This window comes from Xiphophorus maculatus, chromosome 18 (genome assembly GCF_002775205.1).
Source record: "Xiphophorus maculatus strain JP 163 A chromosome 18, X_maculatus-5.0-male, whole genome shotgun sequence".
In the NCBI taxonomy this organism is placed as follows: Eukaryota; Metazoa; Chordata; class Actinopteri; order Cyprinodontiformes; family Poeciliidae; genus Xiphophorus; species Xiphophorus maculatus.
In genome coordinates this window covers 14,170,886-14,196,381 of record NC_036460.1, presented here as the reverse complement: position 1 = coordinate 14,196,381, position 25,496 = coordinate 14,170,886, and the positions used below count along the sequence as shown (strand labels likewise).

The 25,496-nt window shown below is 36.2% G+C and overlaps 1 protein-coding gene across 2 annotated transcripts; it reads left to right on the top strand.

Moving 5' to 3' along the window:
* The first annotated feature begins 19,596 nt into the window (after positions 1-19,596).
* On the top strand, positions 19,597-24,878 carry LOC102233429 (somatolactin-like). 2 transcript variants are annotated; one of them, XM_023350959.1, is made up of 5 exons: positions 19,597-19,629; positions 19,774-19,964; positions 20,944-21,057; positions 22,362-22,541; positions 23,773-24,878. In XM_023350959.1, the coding sequence occupies exons 1-5, from the start codon at positions 19,617-19,619 to the stop codon at positions 23,965-23,967; spliced, it is 693 nt and encodes a 230-aa protein (XP_023206727.1). In that variant the 5' UTR covers positions 19,597-19,616; the 3' UTR covers positions 23,968-24,878. The 2 variants fall into 2 exon arrangements, with proteins under 2 accessions (XP_023206727.1, XP_005808954.1); XM_005808897.2 differs by lacking the exon at positions 19,597-19,629 and having other exon boundaries at positions 19,758-19,964.
* Positions 24,879-25,496: the final 618 nt, after the last annotated feature.

The following is a 25,496-nucleotide window of genomic DNA, read 5'->3' as shown; positions in this document are numbered from 1 at the left end:
GATTCAAGGCTTCACTTGGGAATGTCATTATGATGCGGGTCCAACCAGCCCTTTGGTTTTAAAGGTGGTAGGAGAAACTGTTGGAAAATTTCTAATAAGAAGAGAAGGGAGAAGGGTGTGCAAGATGGGAGCTCCAAATGAGGATACAAGAAAAAAGCCAAATTTGATGGTTTGATGGAGGACTGGATAGATGCTTCCACCTCAAATCCCATCAATTGCCATACGTCGTATTGCCACATGCAACTGGAATACAGTATGAAAGGAACATATTTGCAGTGAGCATGAACACCTTTTAAAAATTGTGTTCATGAGTGAACTGATCAAAATCACACCAGAGTAATTTTCTCCTTACCAATCTCCAAATATTGTCATTAGCGAAAAAATACTTCTCTACAATTTAAGAGATTTTTCTAAGTGTGTAAAATGTTTCCCTGTGTTATTTTTTGTTCCCTGTGTTATTCTTCATTTGTGGAATAAGTTGTTTGATTTCTTTTGCTGTTTGACATTAACTTCGCACCAGACGTGAACAACGCCATTTTATTCAATTGGCCTATTACAAATATTTAAACTGAGAAAAACCTTGATATAGGAAACATTAGCTGTTGCTTGAATTATTTGTTGCTTGAATCAACAGTACTGTTGTTACTGTTACGACCTTCCAATTGTTTATAAATGAGATCCTTTATCTTCTTCAGCATTTTGTTTTTCACCTCTTCCAGTGGAGCTAGCGTGATCCATACAACTGACTGTTTTTGTATTAAGTTTGAGTCTATTTGAGTCCTTCACCTTCATCATAGCATCCCCGCACACAACTGAGCAAAATAATTAAAAAATGATTTAGATGCACTGTTTGAAGACAAACATGGTAAAGTAATTTGCAACATTTTTCAGACGAGTAAATCATCAGTTATCCCAGTCTGGGTTTTAATAAGCAAGTGTTTTATTTTGTTGGTTATGCATAAATTGTCTTAATTTTTTCATGTGTTCCAGTCCTCCGTTAGAGTAGATGCTTAAGCAATCTAACATAAAATGCCGTCAAGTACACAAAGAGAGAGAAAATCAGTACAAACAGCTTCTTGTGAATTTGATGTGAGCACAAAGGCACGGGCATCAATACACATAACACAAAAACCTATACATAAAAGTCAACAGACAAGCTTTCATGATATTTTTTTTATTTTGTTTCAAACACAAGTGTCAGAAAAAGAATTTCAAAACACTAATCTAGAGATAGCACTTTTGCAGCAGACCACAATGGAAGGAACTAACAGAATACTGTGAGGTTACTCTGCAATGCATGCAAATACATAGCGTCACTCTCTCCATGTTACACATTTTCAGTTCAAAAAAGATAACTGAGAGAATGTCCATTTAAACAAAAGGAGAATGAAACTAACACCTATGTCTCAGAATAGTTAAAAAAAGTGTCTATTAAATAAAAAAAACTTCTCAATATTGTATTTGCTCTTCTTTTCTTATTTTTCTTCAAGATAAGACTAATCCATCACAAAGCTATGTCAGAGATCAAGATGCCTCTTTGAATCAATGGCTCATTGACTTCCTCAGCAGCAGATATGGACACACGTCTGTCTCTACTGACAGTTACAAAAAAGAAACTGGAATAAAAATTGGACTCTGCTGTCTGACTGAGAGGACAAGAGAATAGATCATTGACAATCATGACACAGATCCATCTCTGATTCTCGAAAGCCCCCTTCTCTATTGTTACCCATAGATCCTTCCAAGTCCCCTTGCTTGGTAACTGTCAATATGGACATGCTTGGAATAGGCATTTTGTTTCGCTGTCTCTACAGAAGACGGAACTCATGTGCTGCAGAGGACATTTTGACAAGGGTGCAGGATTTAAGTAAATGGCTGTCAGTGGCTTTGCTGTTTATTGATTACAAAAGTGGTGAGAGATTAATTGATTCACACTTTGAGATCAACAAAACAATCCCTTAGCCTAAGGATGACAGTAGTTAGGTAGGCATGGAATTTTGAATCAAATGACAGAAACATTTGGTTTGTGTTTTACTCTGGGTTAATGTGCAACTCAGATATCAGATAATTGTTGCCTCGGGGCCTTTCTAAAGAAACCTCTTGGTAACAATAATAAATGTTTGTATTTAAAAGCAGTTTTGTACAGGCATGTGGTGACTGTTTTATGCCAACAACTTACTCCTAGAGTAAGACATCATACAGAACATTTTACAATTGGATTTGAATACACAAATACAGTGAACCCTCGTTATAACGCCGTTCACCTTTCATGGCTTTGCGGATTTTTTGTGCAGTTTTTTTTGACAGTGCATTGTGTTCTGCGTCCTGATTGGCTAAACAGACTCTGTGCTTCTTATCTACCTGTGTGCCAATTACGTTACGGTATTTAAATAGTTTTACCCAGAAGAACAAAGAGCGACAACTACCGATAACTATGTTCTTCTCTCGAAAAATCCCACATGCACCACAGGCTTCAGAAAAAAAAGACAATACAAAGCAGTCAGGCCACAGCATCACAGTCAGAGGCACAGTGAAATACGCGAGTCACAAATTGTCCTACTGTACTTCGTATTGATGATTACAATGATTATTTTACTGTAGTTATTTGTAAGAAAGTGTTCTATTTGTTTAAAAAATGCTTGGGCCTGAAAACAGATTTAGTTCTATGGATTCAATGTATAGTATTTAATTATGCCTTATAATAATTGCAAAAAACTACTTCATGGATTTCGCCTATCACGGGTTCTTTTCGGAACGCAACTCCCGCGAAAAACGAGGGTTCACTGTACATAAACTAAAAGATAAAGTACATTTTAGAAATCACATTTTTTTTCTCAAAGTTTAAAGTGTACATATACTGTATCTATGGAGGAATTTTTCTGCCATAATGCATATACGTACACCCAAAAGTCAAAAATGGCTTGCACACCAGCAGCAATATTTCTTTACAAATCACAGCTGTACCTAAAGTTTGCTCATAAGGCCCTGCGCCGGTTTTCCCCTGTCATTCAACCATAAATGCTCAATGTAATGCCCCCTCGTGAATGTTGGTCATCATTTAAATGAGGCAGATGACAAATGTTATTTCATGATTAACAATGACAACCATGAGGAAAAGAGGGAAAAAACACAATTTTGCCAAAGACAGAAATGATGTGAGTGAAGTGGAGAGTTACAAATAACATTTTTGGTCACCACTGTGACATGAAATAAAGTTTAGACACCACCACTGGGCTTTTTGGAGACCGATGGCATGCTCCACAGTTGAGCGCTCATTGGTATGAGTATTATTACAGCACACCTCATCTGCATTCTGGGTGTTTGGAAACAAGGTTAGGAACCAGCGCCTGGGATGTAGCCACTGTAACACCTTCAATTGGAGAGGGATGCCGTATTTCCAGCAAATCTGTCTTTCCAATACTAGACCCAGTTCAGCGTTGTTCACGGTTGTCATAACTGTAGATGTTTACATCAATCGCTATGAATTCTTCACACCTTGTCACAATTTATGTGTTGATCTGTAGTAAAATAAAACAAAAATGTGGGGGTGTAAAAACGTCTAAATATTGTGCGTATTTGAGTTTAGAATTAAAACTGCCTTAAATGTCTTATTGATTATTTGGAGGGTTCTCATGTATAATTATGGCTAACCAGCATAGGCATATAACACACTGAGTATTTGAATGCTTATTTAAACTATGTTTAAAGTTTGATATATAAATAAAGATCTGAGAGAATCATGATGCAGTGTGGTTGTTCTGTGTCACCATTTCCCCCCGATTCCAAAACAAGCGTATACTTGAGGGACCACCCATTCTCATTCCGAATTTTTATTTTATTTTTTACAAATCACAACCTTTGCATGGAAAGTGGCATACACAAATTTCAGGCTCTCTGCCTTATGAATAAAATCCCAGAGCAGTATATGGACGTCTTGCATCCCCTTTATGGTAATAGTCTTTGGGGATGCCTAAGGAATAGGCATAGCGAAAGACTACTACATCTATTTATCTATCATTTTGTCTTCTTGAGTCAACAGCAATATTTATTTTCCCTTTGTGATCAATAAAGTATTTTTGAATTTGAATCAGCTACTCACTTCACAGAGATCATATTCCTTTGATTGCTACATACTAGGAAGTTAAATGAAGCTGTCTATATGGTACAATGTGGACAAGTCAGTTGATTTAATTTGATATATGCATATCAAATACCCACCGTGTGTACTTTCTTCACTCATGGATGACACAATTCTACACAAAGATGAACGCTAGCAACACGTACTGAATTTTCTACCACCACTACTAGTCTCTGTAGTCTCTCAGATACTACCATGACAATAATAAACCACCAATATTTCACCATTGAGGTTTTTGTACATAAATAAAACAGTCCTGTAAAGTTCAGAAGGGGTGTGCACTGCATTTGTGATACAATGTCTACAGAATCTGTTAGAGACCTTACATTTTAAGATCAGCCAGAAATTAGGGGTGCAGTGATAAATTGCACCCCTGATTTTCTTAATTTTGGGAGATCTGTGACTAGCCAATACTTACATGTGAAGTTGATATTGTCCACTGCTCTTATCTAAAAATCAACCTCTGTCCTTTATTACTTTGCTGTGATTTATTTTACCTCTGGGATCTTGTGAATGATACCCATAGTCAAATTTACGTCAGACATATTATTTACAGCAGAAAGTCCCAAAATTCACCTGACTTTACAAATTCTCCCTTTGTAATACTGTTTTCACATATCAGAACAAATTCAGTATTACATGTTTGGATGTTTTAAATTTAATACCATTTCCTAAATGAAGTATTAAAGAGAAGCAATTTTCTGTCCAAACGGGACGCAATTATCCAATAGGGACAAAAAGTGGATGAACATTAAGTAGATAAATACAGGGTGGAGCTGGTTATGGAAACGGCTTTTTCATCAAACTGATCCCCAAATGTACTGAGACAATGTAACATGATAGGCTAATGCTTCCATCCCTCCTCATCATGAGACATCATCCACATTAGTCTAAGTGCCTTGATCATCCATGCGAAAACCCTGTGGGAGAGCAGAGTTGGAGGTGATGTTGCTGAAAGGTGTGGTTGCACACTTGCATCATATGAAGCCTCTATTTCATGACTGACTACCCCAATGTAAAGTAATATGAAGGTCAGAGAAATGAAGTGACATGGCCAATAACTTTCATTATGTGTCTGTAACATTGTCCCATCAGCTAATTAATTTTTCATTACAATCATACATCACTATGTATTGGAACACAGTGAAAGATCCCAGGTAATCTCCTTTTTCTGGCTTTGGTACAGTGTTGGTTGTACAGTATTCCAAGGGAAGTTACTATGAACAAATAATGCTGATGCACAGGCCTTAGGTGAGATTTGCTGGTGGAAGCCGACACATGTATTTGCTTTTGCAGAGTCAGATTTGTCTTCCCCTTCCTCAGCTCTTTTTTATAGATGATAACCTCTTGCAAGATGCAATTTGCCTTTCTTTTTTCTTTCCCATATACAGAAACTGTGACCTAAGAAATATTTTCCACTGTAAGTTCTGAATTTGTTAGCTTTGCTATGTTGTGTGCATCAATAGAAATCATAAAAGACACACTGTTCATCTCTTATTTGGCAGGTTAGAGTAATTTCCTAGCCTAAAGTGTCAGTTTGCTTGTCTGCTGGTCACTTAGGGGTCATGGAAACACCAGTGGTGTATTATCTTTGCACAGTGAAGGCACATTAGTGTCACAAGGCAGAATTGATAGATTAGTTACTTTTATTTAATGATGCTGTGGTTTATTCGAGCCAATTTCAATGAAAGAAATAATTTAAATGAATAATAGATCATAAGACTAGATCTGAAAGTGGACTAACAGAACTGAAACCTCCCTATCAGTTCTGATATTCACATCACTGCTGGTGGAAAACAGTGGGTTGGTAAACGCTCTGTAGTTCACTCTTCACTTGAAATCATAGGCCATCAAAGCTTTATTGTACTCCCTATGTAATTACAGCTTTTCATTTCTTTAAAACACAATTAGACCTAAGACTGTGAGTCTTGCCATGTGCCTGCTTGAGTCATTTATCCACAAGATTCAGTCACTGTTAAGGAAGCTCTATAGGATTCAATATTACAATGAAGACAGAATTTCAGCACCACCTAGTGGTTGTTTTTGAAACAAATACTACTTTAAACGGACCCTACACAGATTTTAAAATCTGAATTAGAAGCAAGTGAGTTAATCTCAGGCAGTTGTTCTTATAATGTCACCTCAGGATCTAGGTAGTGAACTAATATTGTCTTAAATCTTGAGTTCTCTTCTTGAAAAAGCAGGGAGAAACTAATAGCCTGAAAAATAGAAGGGAGCTTTTTTTCATCAAGTTTTATTTGGAAATTCATCAAGGAAACAGTTTAGTGGTTCATAAGCCAAATAGTGTATTATGGAAATGTCAGAGAAACTATAGCAAGAACATCCAATGGACAATGGAAAACAGCAGAAACAAAATATGGCATTGTAGCACATCTATTAGTTTGCCCCAGGGCATATTTTCAAGTCAGAAATTCTCATCCCAATAATTCTTCATTTTTGTGTAAATTATTTCTCATACACACCTGAGGATTACTATGCAGTACAAGTGCAGTTTTATACTTGTTTGGAATTGTCGTAAAAATTTCTCTTGATCATGTTCTGATAATTTACTTTTCACACACACACACACACACACGCAAACAAGCACACCAATCTCACTTTGTTGTTGACTTAGATCTTTTAGGTATGCTAATGTACAGCCTTCAAATAACTCTGGGAAATTGCTTATCATCTGCTTTGCATTTATTTTAGAAATGCAAAGTAAAAAGGGAACTAATACCAAACTACTGACCACAGGAAAGAGCCTGCCGCTGAACACACTGGTGAAAAGAAAGAGACTCCTTAACTACAGAGTTTCATTTTGGTATTAAAGCTCAGCATACCGCTGAGACTGGAGAACACACTGATGATGAAAAAGAATGTCCTAGATTTTCAAAAAGAAGGGGGCTGGGCATTGGGAGAGGAGATTAAAGGATATGTTTTGACAGAAGTAGCCAGATTCAGACAAAGTCTCTTGCCGCCTTAAAGGTCTGTACTCTTTCTGTCCGTGCTGCAGATCAGGGTCTTGAAACCACACGAGTGAGGGCAATGCTTGCAGGATAGTGCTTGCATTTCCAACTTGATCTGGTTTTTAAATTTGCCTTAAATGTGACTATTGTTTAAATTATTAATTAGGGAGCGGAACACCACATGCACCACACATACAATAACTCTCAAACATATAGTATCCACGAGAAATTGTGCCCATCCATCTATTCTCTGCCTCTGTATTTTTTCACACCTTCCTTAAGCTCATTTCTTTCTTTCTTTCTACCAATTCATCCAGGGGTAGGCTCTTTTCTTTTGTCTCCATTGTCTTTTTGTCAGTAAGGTATGTCTCTTGCTAGCAGAAATAATAAGGGTTTCTCAACCTGGTTGCACTGCTCTACCTATTCATTATGACCTTACCTTGATTATAGAGAGATCACTTGTTGATGTCAGGTGAGAAATGAAGAGAGCAAGGTAGGAAGAAAAGGGAATAAAGTATGGATAGAGGGAGACAGGGTGTAAAAGGGTTGGATAGATTGAGCAGAATGTGTGCCTTGCAGGACAAACAAAGCGTTGGCTACTTCAAAGCTATCATGTGTCATATATGCAGTGGTGGATGGATGCAAGCCCCTTAAATATATATAGACTCTAACAAACGTACTGATTCACCCACTAATTTCATGCAATCCAAGAGTTCAAATCATATCCACTGACAAAGGTGTACAGATTGAATCCCCTAGATGTCGCTCTCATGAGTTCAATGAATTCCAGTCTTAAGCTCATTTCTTTCCCTCCTTCTACCAGTTTAAACCAAAATAAATGAATTCCAGTCTGCAGCAAAAACATTTTTTTTTTTTACCAGTTATTTGTTATTTCTTACATTGTGTGTGAATTGTGAGACAGTTATTTTATTTGTTTTTAAGCATATGCACTGACTGATGGCACTTTTTAAATTCGTTGTTCTTGTGACAATGACAATAAAGATTTATCTTATCTGTGCAATAATAAAGTACTGTTGCAAGTATTTTTGTGGTCCAAACGTCTGAACTGTTGGGTAATTTAACCTGTATGTGGCACCCGAGTGGTGTACCTAATAAATAACTTCAGGGATTGTGGACAGACCAACAAAATTTGCAATAATTTATTTTAATAAAGATAAGTCACTTTAAAAAAAGATGTAGGGCAGTAATGAGCGGCAGAGTCAATGGATAAGTCTGTATAAGGAAGAATGGACTCTTAGCTACATGAACTCTCTTTTTTTCAAGCATTTGTGCTATCCCTTGGCATTAAGGAATCCTAGGGCTCTATAACCAATATCAGTACATTTACACAAATGCTAAAACATAACGGATATTTGTCTTTTGACTGGAATTCATGGAATTCTAAAATGGAATTTATGGAATACTTGAAAGTAGGGAATTGAACCTTATGCAACATAAGTATTGTCTTCAATGTTTTACTGAAACATGACAACAGTGATAGATAAAACACAAATCAATTACTCAATACTTTATTCTGTGTTCTTGAGTATATATTACAGTTTGACAATGGCGCTTTATGTTATCGACAAGTCAACTTACCATCTGTTGTGTTATATCATTCTACCTTTAAAGGAAGGTTCAAGTCATTGACATTCAGGCCACGGTGCAGGGTGATGACACTTTACACAATGACTAATTTGATTCTACAGGTTTTCTGTGGGATTCAGTTGCAGAGAAAGTGCAGGAGACTCCATTTGAGATACCCCAACCTTCAGTTGAACCTTTAAAAGCTGGGGCATTGTTGTTAATGGAGATAAAATCAGGCATATTTTGCTCCATCTAAAGACGCAACAACTGGACTGAGCATGTTATAAACCTAGCTTGAACCCTATTAATGAACTACAATAAGACTCTGTCTTTGTAAATACAATCAGTTAGAAATAATAGTTTTTAATTTCTCCAACCTCTTAAAAAGCAATCAGTACGGTAATTTGTTTATTTTCAAAGCATGCTGCTTTGTGTAATTTAACGTTTGACTATGTTTGGCAAATGTACTCTTATCTTGTTTTATGTGTTTGTTTATACCCGAGGAGGTGGAGAAAATGTGAACAGGGAAGGTCAAAGACAGCGCTGGCGAGGATTCTGCATAATTGTTCTTCTAATGTGCCTACATTTTCAATTCTGGGAAAGAAAAAGTACACTGATTCATGTGTCAAAGAGGGTTAGTTGCAAGAAGGTTAAGGATTAACTTTCAGAAGGTAGAATATTAGTGAGAAGCAGCCCCTGGTAAAGTCATTTTAAAACTGTTCGAAAATGACAAAATTTGTACATTGTTTTATGAATTTCAACTTCTAATTCTGTAAAAATGTTACAAAACATGTAATGGTACTATAAAATCTTTGGGTTTGAGAAAATATTGCACCAGTGAATAGTAATATGTTTTATTCTTATTTTTGGGTATTCAGTTAACATTAATCCTGACTTCCTTTATCTCGTGGATCGTGTTCTGTGTTTTTGGTTTGTTTTTAAGTATGTTAAACTGCATTTATATTACTAAATAAATGCCATCAATTGATGACTTTGGAAAACCAATGGCCAAAACTAGGTAAACTTGATTAATTATTTAAGTAAAGCTTCAAATCTCCACCTTTAATTATCTGGAGCCCTTATTTTTGGTCACTTGTAATAATAACTTGCATTTTGTTAGGTTATATAAGAAGGGGAGAGATGGAATCTTGTCCTTATCCTTGTTCATCCATCCTTTTCAAAATCCTTTCCTCCTGTTTTGCCCCGTCTGGTCCAGTCCCATGCCTGTCACCTTACAAAAAAAGTCCCCCTTACTGAACAAAGCAAAACCATGTCTTAAAATTATTTAAGTAAGATGGGGCTTTTTTGTGCTTGTTTTTTTTTCCAAAGCAAGAGTTTTCTGCCAAAAACAAACTGTAAACAGGTTGTCAGATGTGTTCAAAGGTTTTAACACAAAGGGGCTGTAAATGGGGCTGTGTGCAACAAGCAGTCCGTCAGCAACATTCTTGATGGACAGTTACAGCTAAAATATCAGCAACTTGACTATGTCTCTCTTGCAGGCGAATAAAATAAAAATAAAATAAACACTGTGGAGTGTAGTTGCAGTCTGTAGCACCCTAAGGACCGATGCTGAGATTCAGTAAACATGGTGGGGTGCCTTATTTTGTGTTTCTCACAATCAAAATTATATTTAATAAGGACTTTTCATCTTTGACTTCTTTTCTTCAGTGACTAAGAATATAAAATAAGATTTAAAAGGTATGACTAGCATAGAATATGTCTCCAACAATGTGGTTGAATAAAGATAATACATTTTCCTTCTGTCACATCTCATTTCCTAAACTTTACCAACTTTTCAAGAGGTTTGTGGTCTCTTAAAAGAAAAAATACAACTTTGTCACTCTTACTAAATTTGCTTCTTTCAAAAGCAAATGTCAAAGAAATGTTTCACAATCTAAAGAACTGTCATTATTTGTACTGTCAGCTTTTTTACCTGCACATAAAAAGCTGATAAAAACATTCCACATGTGTTTATCCTGTGTTAGAACTTGGGTTACAGCTCATTCACCTTTGAGCAGGCAACGTAGACATGGTGTTTATTCATAACTTGGGGGAAAGATTAATGAAATCTGTAATATAACTGATTCAGCTCATTTGTAAATACAAAGCACTCAGTTTCCAAAATATTTTTTTTCTGGTCGTGTGTAAATTACCCAACGGAAACAGTGGCACTTGCTTTTACACTGACAATGTATAATTATCTGAATGAATCATTTTCTTTTTAAAAAGTGTCAAGTCTGGGTTGGTCTTTGTGAGCTGTAAAACACACATGGTGGCCTAAGCTATCAAGTTAATGCAATCCACACATTGCATTGTTTTTATTGTCTGGTGAGGAAGGAGCAGGTCCTGAAATATTGGATATTTAAAGACTTTAGGGAAAGCAGGTGAGCACGGTAATTGACATGCATTTGCTGCAAACACGCAGTAACACACATATGTTCACGCCAACCATTCTTTGATTCAGCTACCCCTTACCTGCCCTTAACATTGCTCAGACCCTGAGGCAACACCTGGGGCTAAAGACTTTACAGGGCTCTGACTGAAGCAGCAGCAGTGGGTGCGGGGGGAGCCGAAGTGAAGATTAAGGCACTTCGCTGGGTGTGCTTGTCTATTCACGAGCTTGTGCATCTATTGGAGAGCTAGCTCGAGGAGGAAAGGCAAACGCAGACTGTCATGAGTCTCACTTAGGATGCTCCAGGGATATCACAGATGCCATTAGATTGGACCACATGCAGCAGAGCAGACAATATGTGAAGGGAATACAGACAAAGCATCAGAAGATAACAGTGACACAGACCTTATTCAAACAAATTTGTCACTTTTAGAATTTTGCATGCTATATCTATGTTTAAGACATAAAGAGCTTTATATTTTAGATAACGCTATGTGAGTCCAGGTTACCTGTTAACAGGAACATGTATAAATTATATAAAAAACAACAGGATTATGTAAAAGCCACTGGAAAGGAACCCAGATATAAGTGCAATCACACACATAACAAAAAGCCATTTACGAAAGTGTGATAAAGTGTGAAAAAATAAATCTCGCCATCAGCCTATTCATGTCACTTTTTAAGGAAGCTTTTGAAATCTGCCATTTAAGACACGACAAACAATTTGTTCTGAAATTACTGATGCATTTAGTGAAAAAAAACAAGAAATAACAAGATAATTAAGAACTTCGGAGATGAAGCCATTATCATTAAGAACTCTGAAGAATAACCTGCTCTCCAAGAAATACATGAAAGTAATGCCTCTTAATGAACAAATTATGTTGGTGCCATGGTAACAACAGCAAGAAAAAGCAGTCCAGGACTTTGTCATGGTGAATAACTTTTTTTCCCTCTCATGGAAACACGGTTGCTTATGCATGAAAGTGAACAAAACATGTCTGTGTTCTAATATATGCAGTGGTAAGTAATTTGTATGAAGCTGTTCTCCCTCTTGCAACAACAAATAAAGCAAACTGAAAAATTTGTTAGCCCACCTTGAGACTTTTTTCATGTTACGGGTTACTATGTGGGTGAGAATAAGTACAAATGCTAAATGGAAGACGGCTATTGTAACATGCAAATATGCCAGTATAAAATGAGGATACAAATTTTGATTAGCATTTAGAACAGACACAATCAATTTATGTTCATTTTCAATACTTAAAACATATCCGTACTTTTTTAAAACTCTCGATCATACAGAAAAGTTACTTATATCAAAAACTGTTGGATATCTAAACTTCAAGATATCATGGTGGTAATTCTTACATCTAATTTCTGAGCTATTTTGACTAAACTGAATTATGTGTATGTGATACTAACCTAAAGCAGTCAGTTTGGATCATATTGTACAGCATGCCTCCACCATCTTTTGGAAATGGAGTGCCACATATTTATTTGTATTATCCCTGGGCTGGAATAATACAGCCCAGGGATGTACTGTATGTGCTGTACTCAGTCTAACTGTTTGTAGCAGAAATGTCAAAAACACATATGATAATACAAATGGTTACATTTTTGTGTGTTTTGACATTGGGTTAAGAGCTGATCATCTGATCACCCAAACCAGATGTTTTTTTTTTATTGCACCTGACAATAACAGCAAATTATGTGTCTATATTGTGAACTAGTTGAAGGGTAGCTGGATCCCTGCACCCGTGAAGTAGACGAGATGAGCATGACGACAGCCACCAAACAAAGGAAATGTCACATGAAGTGTTCCGAAAATAAAAAGAACTGAGCTAATTCTACTCTGTTGTTGTTTATAAGATGCCAGTACCTCCATCTTTTATTCATCAAGACTCAAAGCGGCTGGAGGTTCTCTGTCTTTCTCTCTCATACTCTCTTCCCCAAATCTCATTTCAAATAGAACCCATTGAGCCGTAGAACTGCATTCTGAATCACAATGAACTTGTTTTTCTGTGGCAAAAAACGGATAAGAGAAGGGGAAAAAAATGACAAGAGTGAAGCTTTAGTGGGAAAAGAGTGGGGGGGGGTTGAGGGTTTTTAGGTTTTTAAATGTTACTGACAATCACAAGTGAGCAGTGGGCAATGGTGTGTTTCTGCAAACTGAAAGCGGATGACTTGTTTTGGTGGTGGGGGAAGGCCAAAGCTTCTGAGTCAGATAGTCTTGATCACATTGCTGATACTGGGTCACAAATCTGAAAGAAAGGAAAAACAGGCCTTTTGACATATACAACCTCAAAATGAGTTCTTAACTTGGAAAGACATTTCTGGAGGGAGTGAGGACTAATTGAGTTAGTCATCCCTACTACAGACAATTTGCCTCAGGAGGGCCTCTTAATGTGAGATTCACATTATTTAATGGGGAATTTCATGCTCATCTCCTGAACTGACCAAATTGTGTTGTGTAGACATGCCTCATTAAACAAACTGCTGGTGTTTCTCCCCATGGATATATATTACCTGTTTTACTTCTCTTTGGATTACCAAACATTTCTCAACTCTCATTTACAGTAACAGCTTCCCTTTGGGAACAAATATTGTCCCACAGGGATTTTAAATCTGTGTGCTTACCAGAAATTTGACAGCCTGACACCTAAAAGTAAAAGTGCCTGAAAGAATCATTTTGGAAATATATTCAAATGTCATTAAACAAGCTGTTTTGTGTTTAATGAAATTAAATGCTATATTACTCTACGTTAATTGTTCTTGTTCAACATGTTTATTGCAAACAGCTTATAGTTTGAATATTTTGTCAATAAAGAGGATTTGCAGTGGGGATTAAATAGTTTTTGTTCCATCTGTAAATCTAATTGGGTGTCTATGATAAGATATGACATATTAATGTTTAAAGATGGCCTTTCAGTCTATAAATGTACAGAGGTGGTTGAGATGTAGTCCTGAAGTCTCGCCGCTCTACTTGGATTCAAAGGTGTGTTCAACAAAGTAATGGCTCATAAGAGACTATTGTATTCTATTCACATGGCGCATTTCTCAAATGTCTGTTAAGATATTTTGAAAACTTTGGGTTCTTTTCCTTCCAATTCAGAATTACAGGATGCACAACATTGTGTTGATCTATCAAATAACATCCAGAGGAAATACATCAACTTTTATTGTAATGTGACAAAATGTAAAAAATAAATAAATAAATGACTGAATATTTGTGCAAGGCATTTTATCTGTAATGAGTGGACGGTTGTTTCCATTTTTCCAGCGAGATGACATTAAAGTAATACAATATCTTAACTGCACAGGGGGCCTCAGAGTTTATGATCCATCTCCGAGTCTCAACTTGTGTTAATAATAAATGGTTGTGGTGTACTTGACAACACAGGTCTGCAGACAACTAGACTCAGGGATAACAAAGAAAAGAAAAGGTTAAAATACGGTAAAGTTAAAGGTGAGAATAAGAAAAGCAGGGGAAGGAAATATAGAAGCAGAGCACAAGACACAGCAGCATGTGAGACGGCAGGTGAAATTAAGTGGGAGAAATATGGGTAGCAAGGGATTCTAGAAAAAAAAAAGGTATGAGATGGAACAGGAGAGAACGCAATACACTCTGGGGGGCAACATGCACTTTGAATAAGGAGTAAAGCAGAGAAGAGGAGCTTTGGAGTACATGTGCCCCAGGGAGGAGAGTGTGAAGTACCTTTTGTCTTTCCTCCTTTTGAATAAACCAACCCATGCATTTCCTTTTAGTAAATCTCACTTTAAAGAAGGGCTAAGCTAAAGCTTCTCCCACAGTGGCGATCGAGTGTAGTTGTACCTCAGCCCACACAAATCCTTTCGTCTATATCTGTGGGTGTGTAACAGTTTTATTTCAAATTTAGAGCACAGAGAGATTGCTCACAATCTAAACACGTAACAGGAGTCTCACCTTGGTTGTGCGCCCGCATATGTTGTTCAAAAAGTGACTGGCAAGGCTGTGTGACCAATTTGATTTTGAGCTTTATGCCTGCTTTCTTTATCCCCAAGACCTGTCAAAAATGACACGAGACATCAAGAAAAACAGTAATGCTTCTGCCACTGCTTTCCACCAAATGCCCTGGGGGAAATAAGCTCAAAAGCTCAATTCATCACCAATCATCATCAGGATTTCATTTTAATAGTTTGTTTCTCTCTTGCAGGTTGGCTCCCCTAGTAAAACCCCATGGGTTTGGAGTGGTGAAGAGAGCAGAAAAAAGTGTTGGTCTTGCCGCAATCAGACTGAGAAGTTAAAGCAAGGTTGCATTGAAACAGAGAGTATTGCATGCTACTGGAGGGAGATGGTAATTAAGCCTGGGGCAAAGTGATAATGGATCAGCCTAGAACTGTCATCTGCAACTCTCCAGTGCCGTGGCTCTGACGAGAGAGCAGTTTTCTGTCGACCCTGAGAAAAATAAACCAGAACTACTGCTGTTAGTTTGGTTCATGTCAAAAGCCTGTAATGTAGAGGAAAAGTTATTTAAAGGAAAATTGTCAAAACTCATTTCAACATCTTTTATAACTTCTGTGTAACCATCAGTACGATTTTGAACTTTGCTATAGTTGCCCTGGAACTAAATATAATGAATTCCAAACATGAAAGCTAAAATGAGCCGAGATCATGAAAAGAGACATTTCATGTGAAAAATATATAGTGTTGTCAGTACTGATTTAAATATTTTTTCCTTTTACACATTTGTGAACATGAGCCGGAGTGCCATTTAAATGTATCACTTTCTTCCTTTGCCCTTAATGCACTTTTCCACTATGTTTACAGACAATTTGCTCAGTACATTATAAATACAAATTTGACAATCATAAAGCAATGATCATTTAATCAATCTAGGCTCTTCCCCGTATGAAACATCTATTTCAAACAATTCACATTGTTTTATTCAGACAATAAAACAATGTAAATTATAGCTCCAGTAAATCTTGGGCCATGTGGTCCTTATCCGCAAAACCATTGTTGCCAATTGTGAGGTCATGCATGGGCTGTCCTTAGTGGATTAGAGTAATTATCTTGTCTACATGTGAAGCCAAAGTTGAATAACAAAATTATGCTTTACGTTATTGTGTTTGAATGAAGATGTGAATGTGCGATTGTCTAAAGACACTGGTTGAAAGATGAACCATTCATCTTTCAATGCTCTGACCCATATTTAGCGTGATTTTTTTTGTTATAATAGCCTTGAATAACTGTAAAATAAAAAAAATGTATAACATTATTTAATTACCTTTACAACAAAAAGTAACATTCTCTTATATTGTTGCTGCTAAAACTGTATTGATCAGATATAATAAAGTTAGCTATGCCCGTTATTTTAGATTTTTATTGAGAAGACAATTGATAATGTTGACAACATCAAATCAAGATAGATAAATAGTTAATATGGGAAATAGCGCGGCCCATTCAGGAACACTGGACATCACAGCTTATACGGGACATTTGGCAATGTCTCAACATCTCTAAGGCAGGCCACAATAAGCCAAACCAATCGCCAGAGCCTGAAACTCCTGCTGAATCCAATGCCAAGGACTCCTTCTGAATCCGATGAAGGCCATGCTGCAGGGCATGCAATCAGACCTTGTAAGTAAATTGTCGCTCTGAAGAGAGCATCTTACTGTTGTCTGAAGTTGATATCCTTATTTTTACCTTTCCCCAGATAGACTGCTTAGAAAATAGGATGATACGCTACAAACTGCAGGTGCCAGACATAATATTGCAAAGGCAAATGTTTTTGCAAATAGGAACAAAGGTTTGCTGTTGATATATAATCTAACAGTTTTTTTTTTTTTTTTTACTTTTCATGTCTTTTTATTATGCAGATCTTTGCACATTGGTGAATGCAATTTTCACTTTGTGTTCTGCAGCCCAGAAATTGCCTATGAAATTAGATAAGGGTCCAAAATAGAAATACAGCTCCAACCTCTGGTGAACATGCATGGTGCAAACAAATGAAAGAAACAAAAAAGGTGTTATAGGATTGACATATAAGGAACTGCAATATGTTTTTCTCTGAACGTTTTCTTTAAAATAATAATAATAATAAAAAGATTGTTTGGCAGGTTGGCTGTTGGCTATTCATCTAATTTAAGCCTCACCTGTGGGAATGAAAATAGTATAAATGAGACAGCAAACATTTACATTTTCCAAAGTACACTTAAAAGAGCCATATCTAAGAACCAAAACATTCACGCCCGACCCATCTCTACTGGGTAGCTCTCCTTGACACAGACAGCTTTCCAGTAATGTAAACACAAGAGGCATTAGGACTTTATTTTTGCCTTTATTCATGATTGATCGATGAATAAACCTCTGGCCAGTAAGTAGCAGCAGTGAGTGCTCTGGGTTAAACAGGCTGCCTCTGAGAACGTCCCAGAGGATGTTACAGGTGGTCGCTGAAAACTCTGATTATTCAAGCAATTCTTTTATAGCAAATAACTGATTTGTGGTTTCATTGATTCCAATAAACTAATAAGGTGAAAATAAATGAGGTTCTGTTTGACCAAAGCTACAAATACATTTTAGCCAATAGCCAAATTTGATTAAAGTTTGAAATGTGACTTAGATTTATTCACATTAGTCAACCTGCTTTCTAAATTAAACTCTAAGATTTCCTGTGGTTTTAAGTAGATGTAACACAGGTAGTTCATAAATGATAATGAGATGTGTGTTGTTTTCCATTTTTAAAGGTGAGAATAAATATGGCACTCTGGAGGAAAGCTTTGTCAGTGGAAAAAGTGAAGGGGTAAAAGAAAGGTGACAAGGAGGGAAATGATTCATATAATATGCTGGCAGATGTGAAAGGAGCCTCCATGTTTCTTAAATAGCAGCTACCTCTTTGGTGTTAAGTTCAGTAACTGAACACCCCTCAAAGGATGAATCATAATGCTCTGTCTCTTTGCTGAAGGAAAAAAAAAAACATTGAAGTATCTTAAGAGCTGTCCATTACTTATTGATGCAGATGAAGGTTCAAGGAAATCTCTCTTGATTAGGTGCACTTTAAAATTAAATTGTCTGTTATTTGGACTTGGTGACATGGCCATGGTAGTTAGTAAAGATAAGTAAGTCTGGTCAGATGTTTACATACAGTCATCATGGACATGAAAAAAAAAATTATGTGAGGTTTGAAGGATTTATTTTAGACATTATTTATCAAGGGTGTAAAAATTAAAATATTATTACTCTAATAATAATTAGAGAGTATTTATTATTTATATAATTTATTAGAGAGTAATAGATTACTCTCTAATTAAAAATGCAATGATTATTTAAACTTACTGGCCACACTGTGCTTTACAATTTGTTCAACTCCAATTACACATAATTTGCAGCTTAAATGTTGGGTCTGACTGTTCTTTGTCATATTAATGTCCATGTGAGATGTATTTATCTGGGCAAAGATTTGCCTGAAAGAATTAAGTTTTTAAAATCTAATCTGCAATCTGTTTACGATTGCTCATCCAGCTTAATGTTTTTTATTACTGTTCTCATGTTACGAAGCCCAGTGAAATCAGTTTACAATGAAGAAATATATATATATATATATATATATATATATATATATATATATATATATTTATACATTTTTTTTCCAAGTTTCAGTTTTGTTTTATTTTATTTTAGCAAAATCGTACATTTATTTATTTTTGTTAACAGAATTTCAGTTCATGCAGTGGTTGAAAAATAAATAAACCTTTGGTCATTTACTTTTGTTCATATAAGCACTGGATTTCTTTTGTACTCCCGTTTTCGGTTCCAACTCAATCTCCATAATACTTTCATGTAATTACTATCATAACATGGGTATATTAAAGAATAAAAGGACATTTCCAGTTCAGTCAAATGTTGCAGGCAATGGAAGAAACCCTAAAATGAAGCACATGCTTCATCTCTGTATGACTACCTAGACTGGCGCTGTTTGAAAAGGCTTTGATTAGTATCCTATATTTGCTTTCTCCTGAGGCAGTTGAACACAGTTATTACAACTGGTAAACCATAGTTTCTGGTTACAGTTTCTGTCACACAACCATGAGTTTTTCAGAACAGCAGTTGGACAGTTGGTTGTCTGAACGGAACTAGTGCAAAAAAGTTTCTTCTTTGCAGCAGCCATTTTGACATGCATGTTTACCTTAGTGAAAATAAATTTAATTTTGAGCTTTTACTTACTAGATTAACGTAAAGTAGCATAGAGATGCTGAATGTTATTTTATTTATTTATTTTTTTTTTATGTAGCAACAGAAATAATATATTTTCAGATGTGGTGTGATAAGAAAGAAAAAAAACCTTAAACTTAAATATATTTTGGCCACACAAACAGCTGCGGTCCTACCCTTGTAATTATGTATTAGAAAAGAACTACATTAGTGTGTGGAGAGCAGTATCTTTTTACAAGAACCTACGCAAGACCTTTTTCCTTTATTCATGGGCTGCTTAAGCTTTATAAAGTTGCCAGCACAAAGCTACAGCAATGAAACCTGAAGAACACAGACAAGATGCAGAAGACAGGTAATGTATCAAAATTAGTTCTGAGATTTTAATAGTATGAATTTATGAGCAATGGCAACAATTAAAAGACACCTGGGTGTCTATATTTGTACAATAATGTTTGTTTTTTGAACAAACTCTTTGCATGTATGACTACAACTTCAGTCGTTCAGTGGGGTTTATGGGCCCTGTTACTGTGGCCCCAACATCTTGCTGCAAGCATCCCACTAGACTGTAGAGACGATCAGGGCAACCTGAGCCGCTGCACCTCCATCTCCCAGGAGAAGCTTCTGGACCGAGTCATTCATCATGCTGAACTCATCTACCGTGTCTCAGAAGAACTGTCCTCTTTGTTTGTGAGTCAATACTGATATTATTATAAAATAAGTCATTGCACATTTTTGCACTTTTTAAAAGATAAAACCAGTTTTTGTGATGAGTCGTCTCATTGTGTCTAGATACTCTTCAAAAGACCCCTGGCAAGACACAAAATGTCATCATGTGATATTATCTCCCTGTGCAGTCATTATTACTTCTGTGTTTTTAGCTTTAAGGATTTAATCATCAAACCATATGGAAGTTATTGAAAAAAAAGTCAAGTAATTTTATAGAAAAATATTCTGCCACGTGAAATATGAGACATCTCTTGGCTAACAAGATAAGGTCTAGCAACAGCCTTTAAACCAAACTATCACTTCCCAAAATATAGAAATTACATTTTTGTAGAACTTTTTCAAACATTATGCCAGACCAGAAGCATGTGGCTCTCTCCGATAGATGCACACTGCTATTTGCTTTTGATTTTGACATGATCAGCGCCTCACTTCGGGAGCTTCAAAGTAATCTTCCTCCTCCCGTCTGAGGCGAAGATGTTTTATTGAAGAAGCAAGCCCACAGCGGGGTCATGTGAATGTGATAATGATATACGGCAACACTGAAAGCTCAGGTTTTTGCACCTTGTTGAATCCCCTTCAGTTTGTGACTAGAGAATCAGAATGGCCCTTTGAAATGAAATGACTCATGGCTTGTTACAAGGAATATGCTGCGTGGAGTCTGCAGATGAGCCCATGCCGAAGGACAAAATGTGGATACGCTGTGTCTCCCATGGTAAAGCGAGATCAAACTTTTGTCACTGTTTTAGTAGTGTGTCTTTTATTTATTTCAGATCAGGTAGGAAAGTCAGTGAAATTGTTGCTCCTTTTTATTGTACGCAGTCATATTCAGTAGTAGAAGTTAACAAAGCTGACAAAATCAAGTCACTGCCATACTGCAAACTGACGTTCAGTGCTTAACTAATCTAAACATTTCTTCTTGTTGCTTGTCATTCTTTTGCAGGAGGAGTTGTTCATCCCATTTCCTTTTAGGCTGCAGAGTAATCAGGCTGCCTATTCATGCATCACCAAAGCCCTGCCCATCCCCAGTTCCAAAAGTGAAGTCCAGCAAATATCTGTAAGCATATACAGTAGTTATCACTTACCAAATGATTCTATGCTTTGAACTATCCTTTGTGAAATTCTTGATTTCAATCAGTCAAGAATAAGAGTTTTCTGTATGTGTAAGGTACAACATAATTGAGAGGTGCATAAAGCAGTTTCTCCATAGGTAGACTAACAGACTGTGCAAGTCATCTGAAGATTTGAGGAGAGTTATTGGTTCTTTGTGGTCCATATACAGCACACTGTGCCAATGTATTTGAGTTTGCATGAACTCCTCCTGCCATTCACAGAACTATGAGGCCATCAGCAGCTGATGTTGTAATGTGTAAAAGCCAATTCTGAGTGTAAGAAAAATGTGGGTAAAATTTATAATTTGCAGCCTGAAGTATGCCATGGTCTACTGCGAAATAATAATATATAATGCATAAAAGCCTTGAGAAGCTGGTATGTCAGTATGCTGAAAAACATTTTGTCTTCAATCCAACAGAGCATGACCTTTTAGAAAAAAAGAAAAAAGGTCAGCTTAGTCAGTAGGGTGGAAATAAAACTGAACCAAAACTGAGTCAACAAAAGGTCTGTAAAAGGTGATTTGCAAATGTCATTTTCCAGCTTGTACAGTTATGTTTAGGGCAGATTATCTTAAGCAACATTTATTGATTAAATTAGGGGTACTCAAATTCGGTCCTCAAGGGCCAGTGTCCTGAATGGCTGAATTACCTCCTCAGAATGCCAACAATCGACAGAAAAAAATACAATCACAAATTAGTTACAATTTCATACTATTTTGTTTTCTAAAGGCATATTTCTAGTGATTGTAATTTTTGTTTATGCCAGTTATTAATAAATGTGTAAAATTATGATGGTCAGGTTTATTTCTTGTTTTATCATTTATCTGCCTTTGATGTTATGATTGTTTTGAAGCACTTTGGTCAGCTGAGGTTGTTGTAAATGTGCTCTATATATGAACTGTGACTGATACCTGATAAAACCAAAATAGTTTTGATTAGCCCCCCCCCCGCATTTTCTTACAGTGGATGAGAAACAAATTAAATCATTGGTCGTAGTAGCAGGTACAAAATGTCCATCTGGTGGAACTGATGCTGGTTTTATGGTCAAGCACATTTGGCACAAAAAAAATCACAGGTTTGAAATTGTTAAAAATGATAATGCTACCAAACAGGGGGAGGAAAAATTATCAATAGTCAACAAAATCTGTTTTTTGTCATATGTACTATTCTTAATATTTACATTAAATAATGGCTATGGACGAGTTTATGGTCCTTATTTGGTGTTTATCTGAGTTATTTGCTCTTGCAGGACAAATGGCTGCTTCATTCCGTGCTGATGCTCGTCCAGTCTTGGATTGAGCCTTTGGTCTACCTACAGATGACAATGGAACGCTACGATCACGCCCCTGACATGCTGCTCAACAAGACAAAGTGGGTGTCTGAGAAACTTAGTAGCCTGGAGCAAGGAGTTGTGGTTCTCATTAAAAAGGTGGGCTATTTTTTACATTCTGTTATTTTACGCTAAACAACTCACACAGTGAAACAAAGATGTTTACAGAGCCTTACACAAGTGTTTATATCCCTTGAATTTTTTAACATTTTGGTAAATTACAACAGTTTCCTTATACATTTTAGTGGGGTTTAAAGTGATAGATTGACAGAAAGTCAGGCAACATGAAAGAAAGTTTTTTCCAAGTAAAACTGTAAACATCTCAAATGAGTGGCAAAGATTTTTATAACCGTATTTACTCTGATAGCCAACATTTAAGTCTTATGTCACCAATTACCTTCAGACGTTCAACTGAAAATAAAACTATTCAGTAAAGAGCTTAGAGTTTTGTTAGAGAACATTACTAAGGAAACGCCATCATTGAAATAAAAAAAAAAAACACACCAAACTGGTCAGATGAAGTTATGGAAAAAAAAATCAAGTTGCTGAAATAATAGAAAAGTATTCTATGCTTTGAAGATTTCACAAAGAACTGACCAGTGCATATAACTGAAAAAGACACATTAACTCACAGGAAAGGAATAATTATTCAAAGACACACATGTCAAGCGCAAAACAAGATGTGTAGTGGATAAGAAACAGAAAACACCACTCTAATCACATAATTCCCTTTGTGAAAGGTTGTGGTGGCAGCAATTTTCTTTTAAAAGCTGACCAGAGTTGATGGGCAACCTTCAAGGAAAATATAGAAGAAAACCTGATAGAAGCTGCAACAGACAAAGATTCACCTTACAACACCAAAATAGCCCAAAATATTTAGCCAACAATAAAATAATTTAATCCAAACATATTTATGTGTTAGAACTAAGAATCTTGAAAATATTTTTTCATGTGCTCTCTGTTTAATCTGATTAAGCAGAGAGCATGTTACACATAAAAATGGGCAAATGCTTTAGGGTCAGACGTGCAAACATGTTACAGACATAACCTCACGTTCCAGACAATTAAAATATACTTTTATAAATGACTGATTCAGAGGCGCTGAATTCAAACCTGAATTTCATTTAGAATACTTTCAAGAATAATTTATGTATACTTTCCATTTCACAATTATGCGCAACCTCATGTTGGTCAATCACATAAACTCTACCACATAGAACTTTTAATTGTAATATTTGTTCAATATATATAAATACCGCTGCAATTGCTCTACATTTAATGTCTTGTGTATTTTTCTGCATGCTTTGACATGTTTTCTAACATGCCTCAGATGCTGGATGAGAACACACTGGCCACAGGTTACGGTGAACAAGGTGTAGTCCAGAATGATGTGCAGCCGGAGGTGCTGGAATCTGTTATGAGGGACTATACCCTGCTCAGTTGCTTCAAGAAAGATGCCCATAAGATGGAGACTTTCCTCAAGCTACTCAAGTGTCGTCAAACTGATAAATACAACTGTGCATAAAACATGAAGTGGAGCTTTTAAATAATGCAGTATTTGGCTTTAAATGAATTTCTTAGGTTGTTAGTGTGCACTTAAAGATATGACCATGCCTTGGGCGCTTTAGCCTCGCTTGTAATGCAGCACATTTCTTATTGATTGTTTTGGAACACCTTCACACAAAAATAAGTAGGTGTAATGCTGTGCCCTTTCGTAACCATGCGTTGCATTTTTAGATTTTTTTTCTATCTCAGTTGTTATTTTAACCTGGCACAGGCAAAAGAAGACTAACTCCCAAAAGACCATTTGTATGTCGAGCTGTCAAAAAAATCTACATATCCCGCTATTGATTTCCATTTCCTTTGTTCTTAACTAGAGTTGGTATTCCTTGCTGGCTCTTGCAGTGCTTTGATTATACTTGTGGCCCCTGGAGTATTCAGTGTGCCTCCCTTGTTAAATGGAGTGGGTTTCACTTCTGCATAAGAAAATGTACCGATTTTGCTGAAGAAGAGAGTTACAAATAGCATTCTCTCTCTCTCTCTCTCTCTCTCTCTCTCTCTCTCTCTCTCTCTCTCTCTCTCTCTCTCTCTCTCTCTCTCTCTCTCTCTCTCTCTCTCTCTCTCTCTTTGTCTCTCTATCTCTCAAAAATATGATCATGAAAATGAATGGCTATAAATTAACTAACCAGTATAGCTAAAGAAAGCTATGATACTCTTCTACAACTAAATATGACTGATGTCATCAAATTTATAAAAGACACGTGTGAAGACATTTTGTTGTGTTTAAATGTTCAGGGAATCAACCATTTCAGTTTCTGCTGTTTTGTGCTTATATATTTAATGTAGAATACAAACAACTATCTTTTGATGTGTGAATAGATTTTGTGCTGTGTGCACTTTAGCTGTCAGCTGCTGTTGGTGTTTGAAGCAAATAAAGCAAGAACTAAAAAAAATATATATTTTGCCTTTGATTTCAAAGTGAATGAGTGAGTAAGAAGGGCAATTTCATGCACTAAAATTTAATGATGAAAACAGAAGTTGTATTAATAATTTTCACTAGAGAATAGTGAGGGCAATTAATATTACTCTGTATTTCTCGTGTTGTTTTTTTTCATAAAAGTAAAAACATTTGATCAGCTGGTGCCACAGTAAGCATGCACAGTTGGCATGATGGTGTACATGGACAGGCTAACAGATGAGGTCAGACAGGAGTCTCAATAAACTAGAACGTTTCCAGATGACAAACATTCAGACAGGTGAAGGTAGATGTTTCATTCTGCTTTGTAGAGCCATTGAGTCCCCAAACTTAAGGATGGGTTATATTCATCTAAACAATTCTGAGATTTGTTTGTGTGTTTTTGTTCTTTTTTTTTTTTTTTTGTATCTTGACCACAATTTCAACATTTTAGTTATTTGTTCAAACTAATCCCTACAATTACAAGTACCCATTGCTCCTCTTGTGTGACAAAAACCTCACAAAACACTTCAAGATGATATTACAAGAAAAAAAAAAAAAAGGCTCTGCAGTGTTAATGAACAAAAAGGAAAAGAAAA

Coding starts and splice junctions, on each gene's coding strand:
- LOC102233429 (XM_005808897.2), top strand. CDS start 19,758: ATGACTACAACTTCAGTCGTTCAGTGGGGTTTATGGGCCCTGTTACTG. Junction 21,058..22,361: donor GTGAAGTCCAGCAAATATCT/GTAAGCATATAC, acceptor TTGCTCTTGCAG/GACAAATGGCTGCTTCATTC. Junction 22,542..23,772: donor TTGTGGTTCTCATTAAAAAG/GTGGGCTATTTT, acceptor AACATGCCTCAG/ATGCTGGATGAGAACACACT.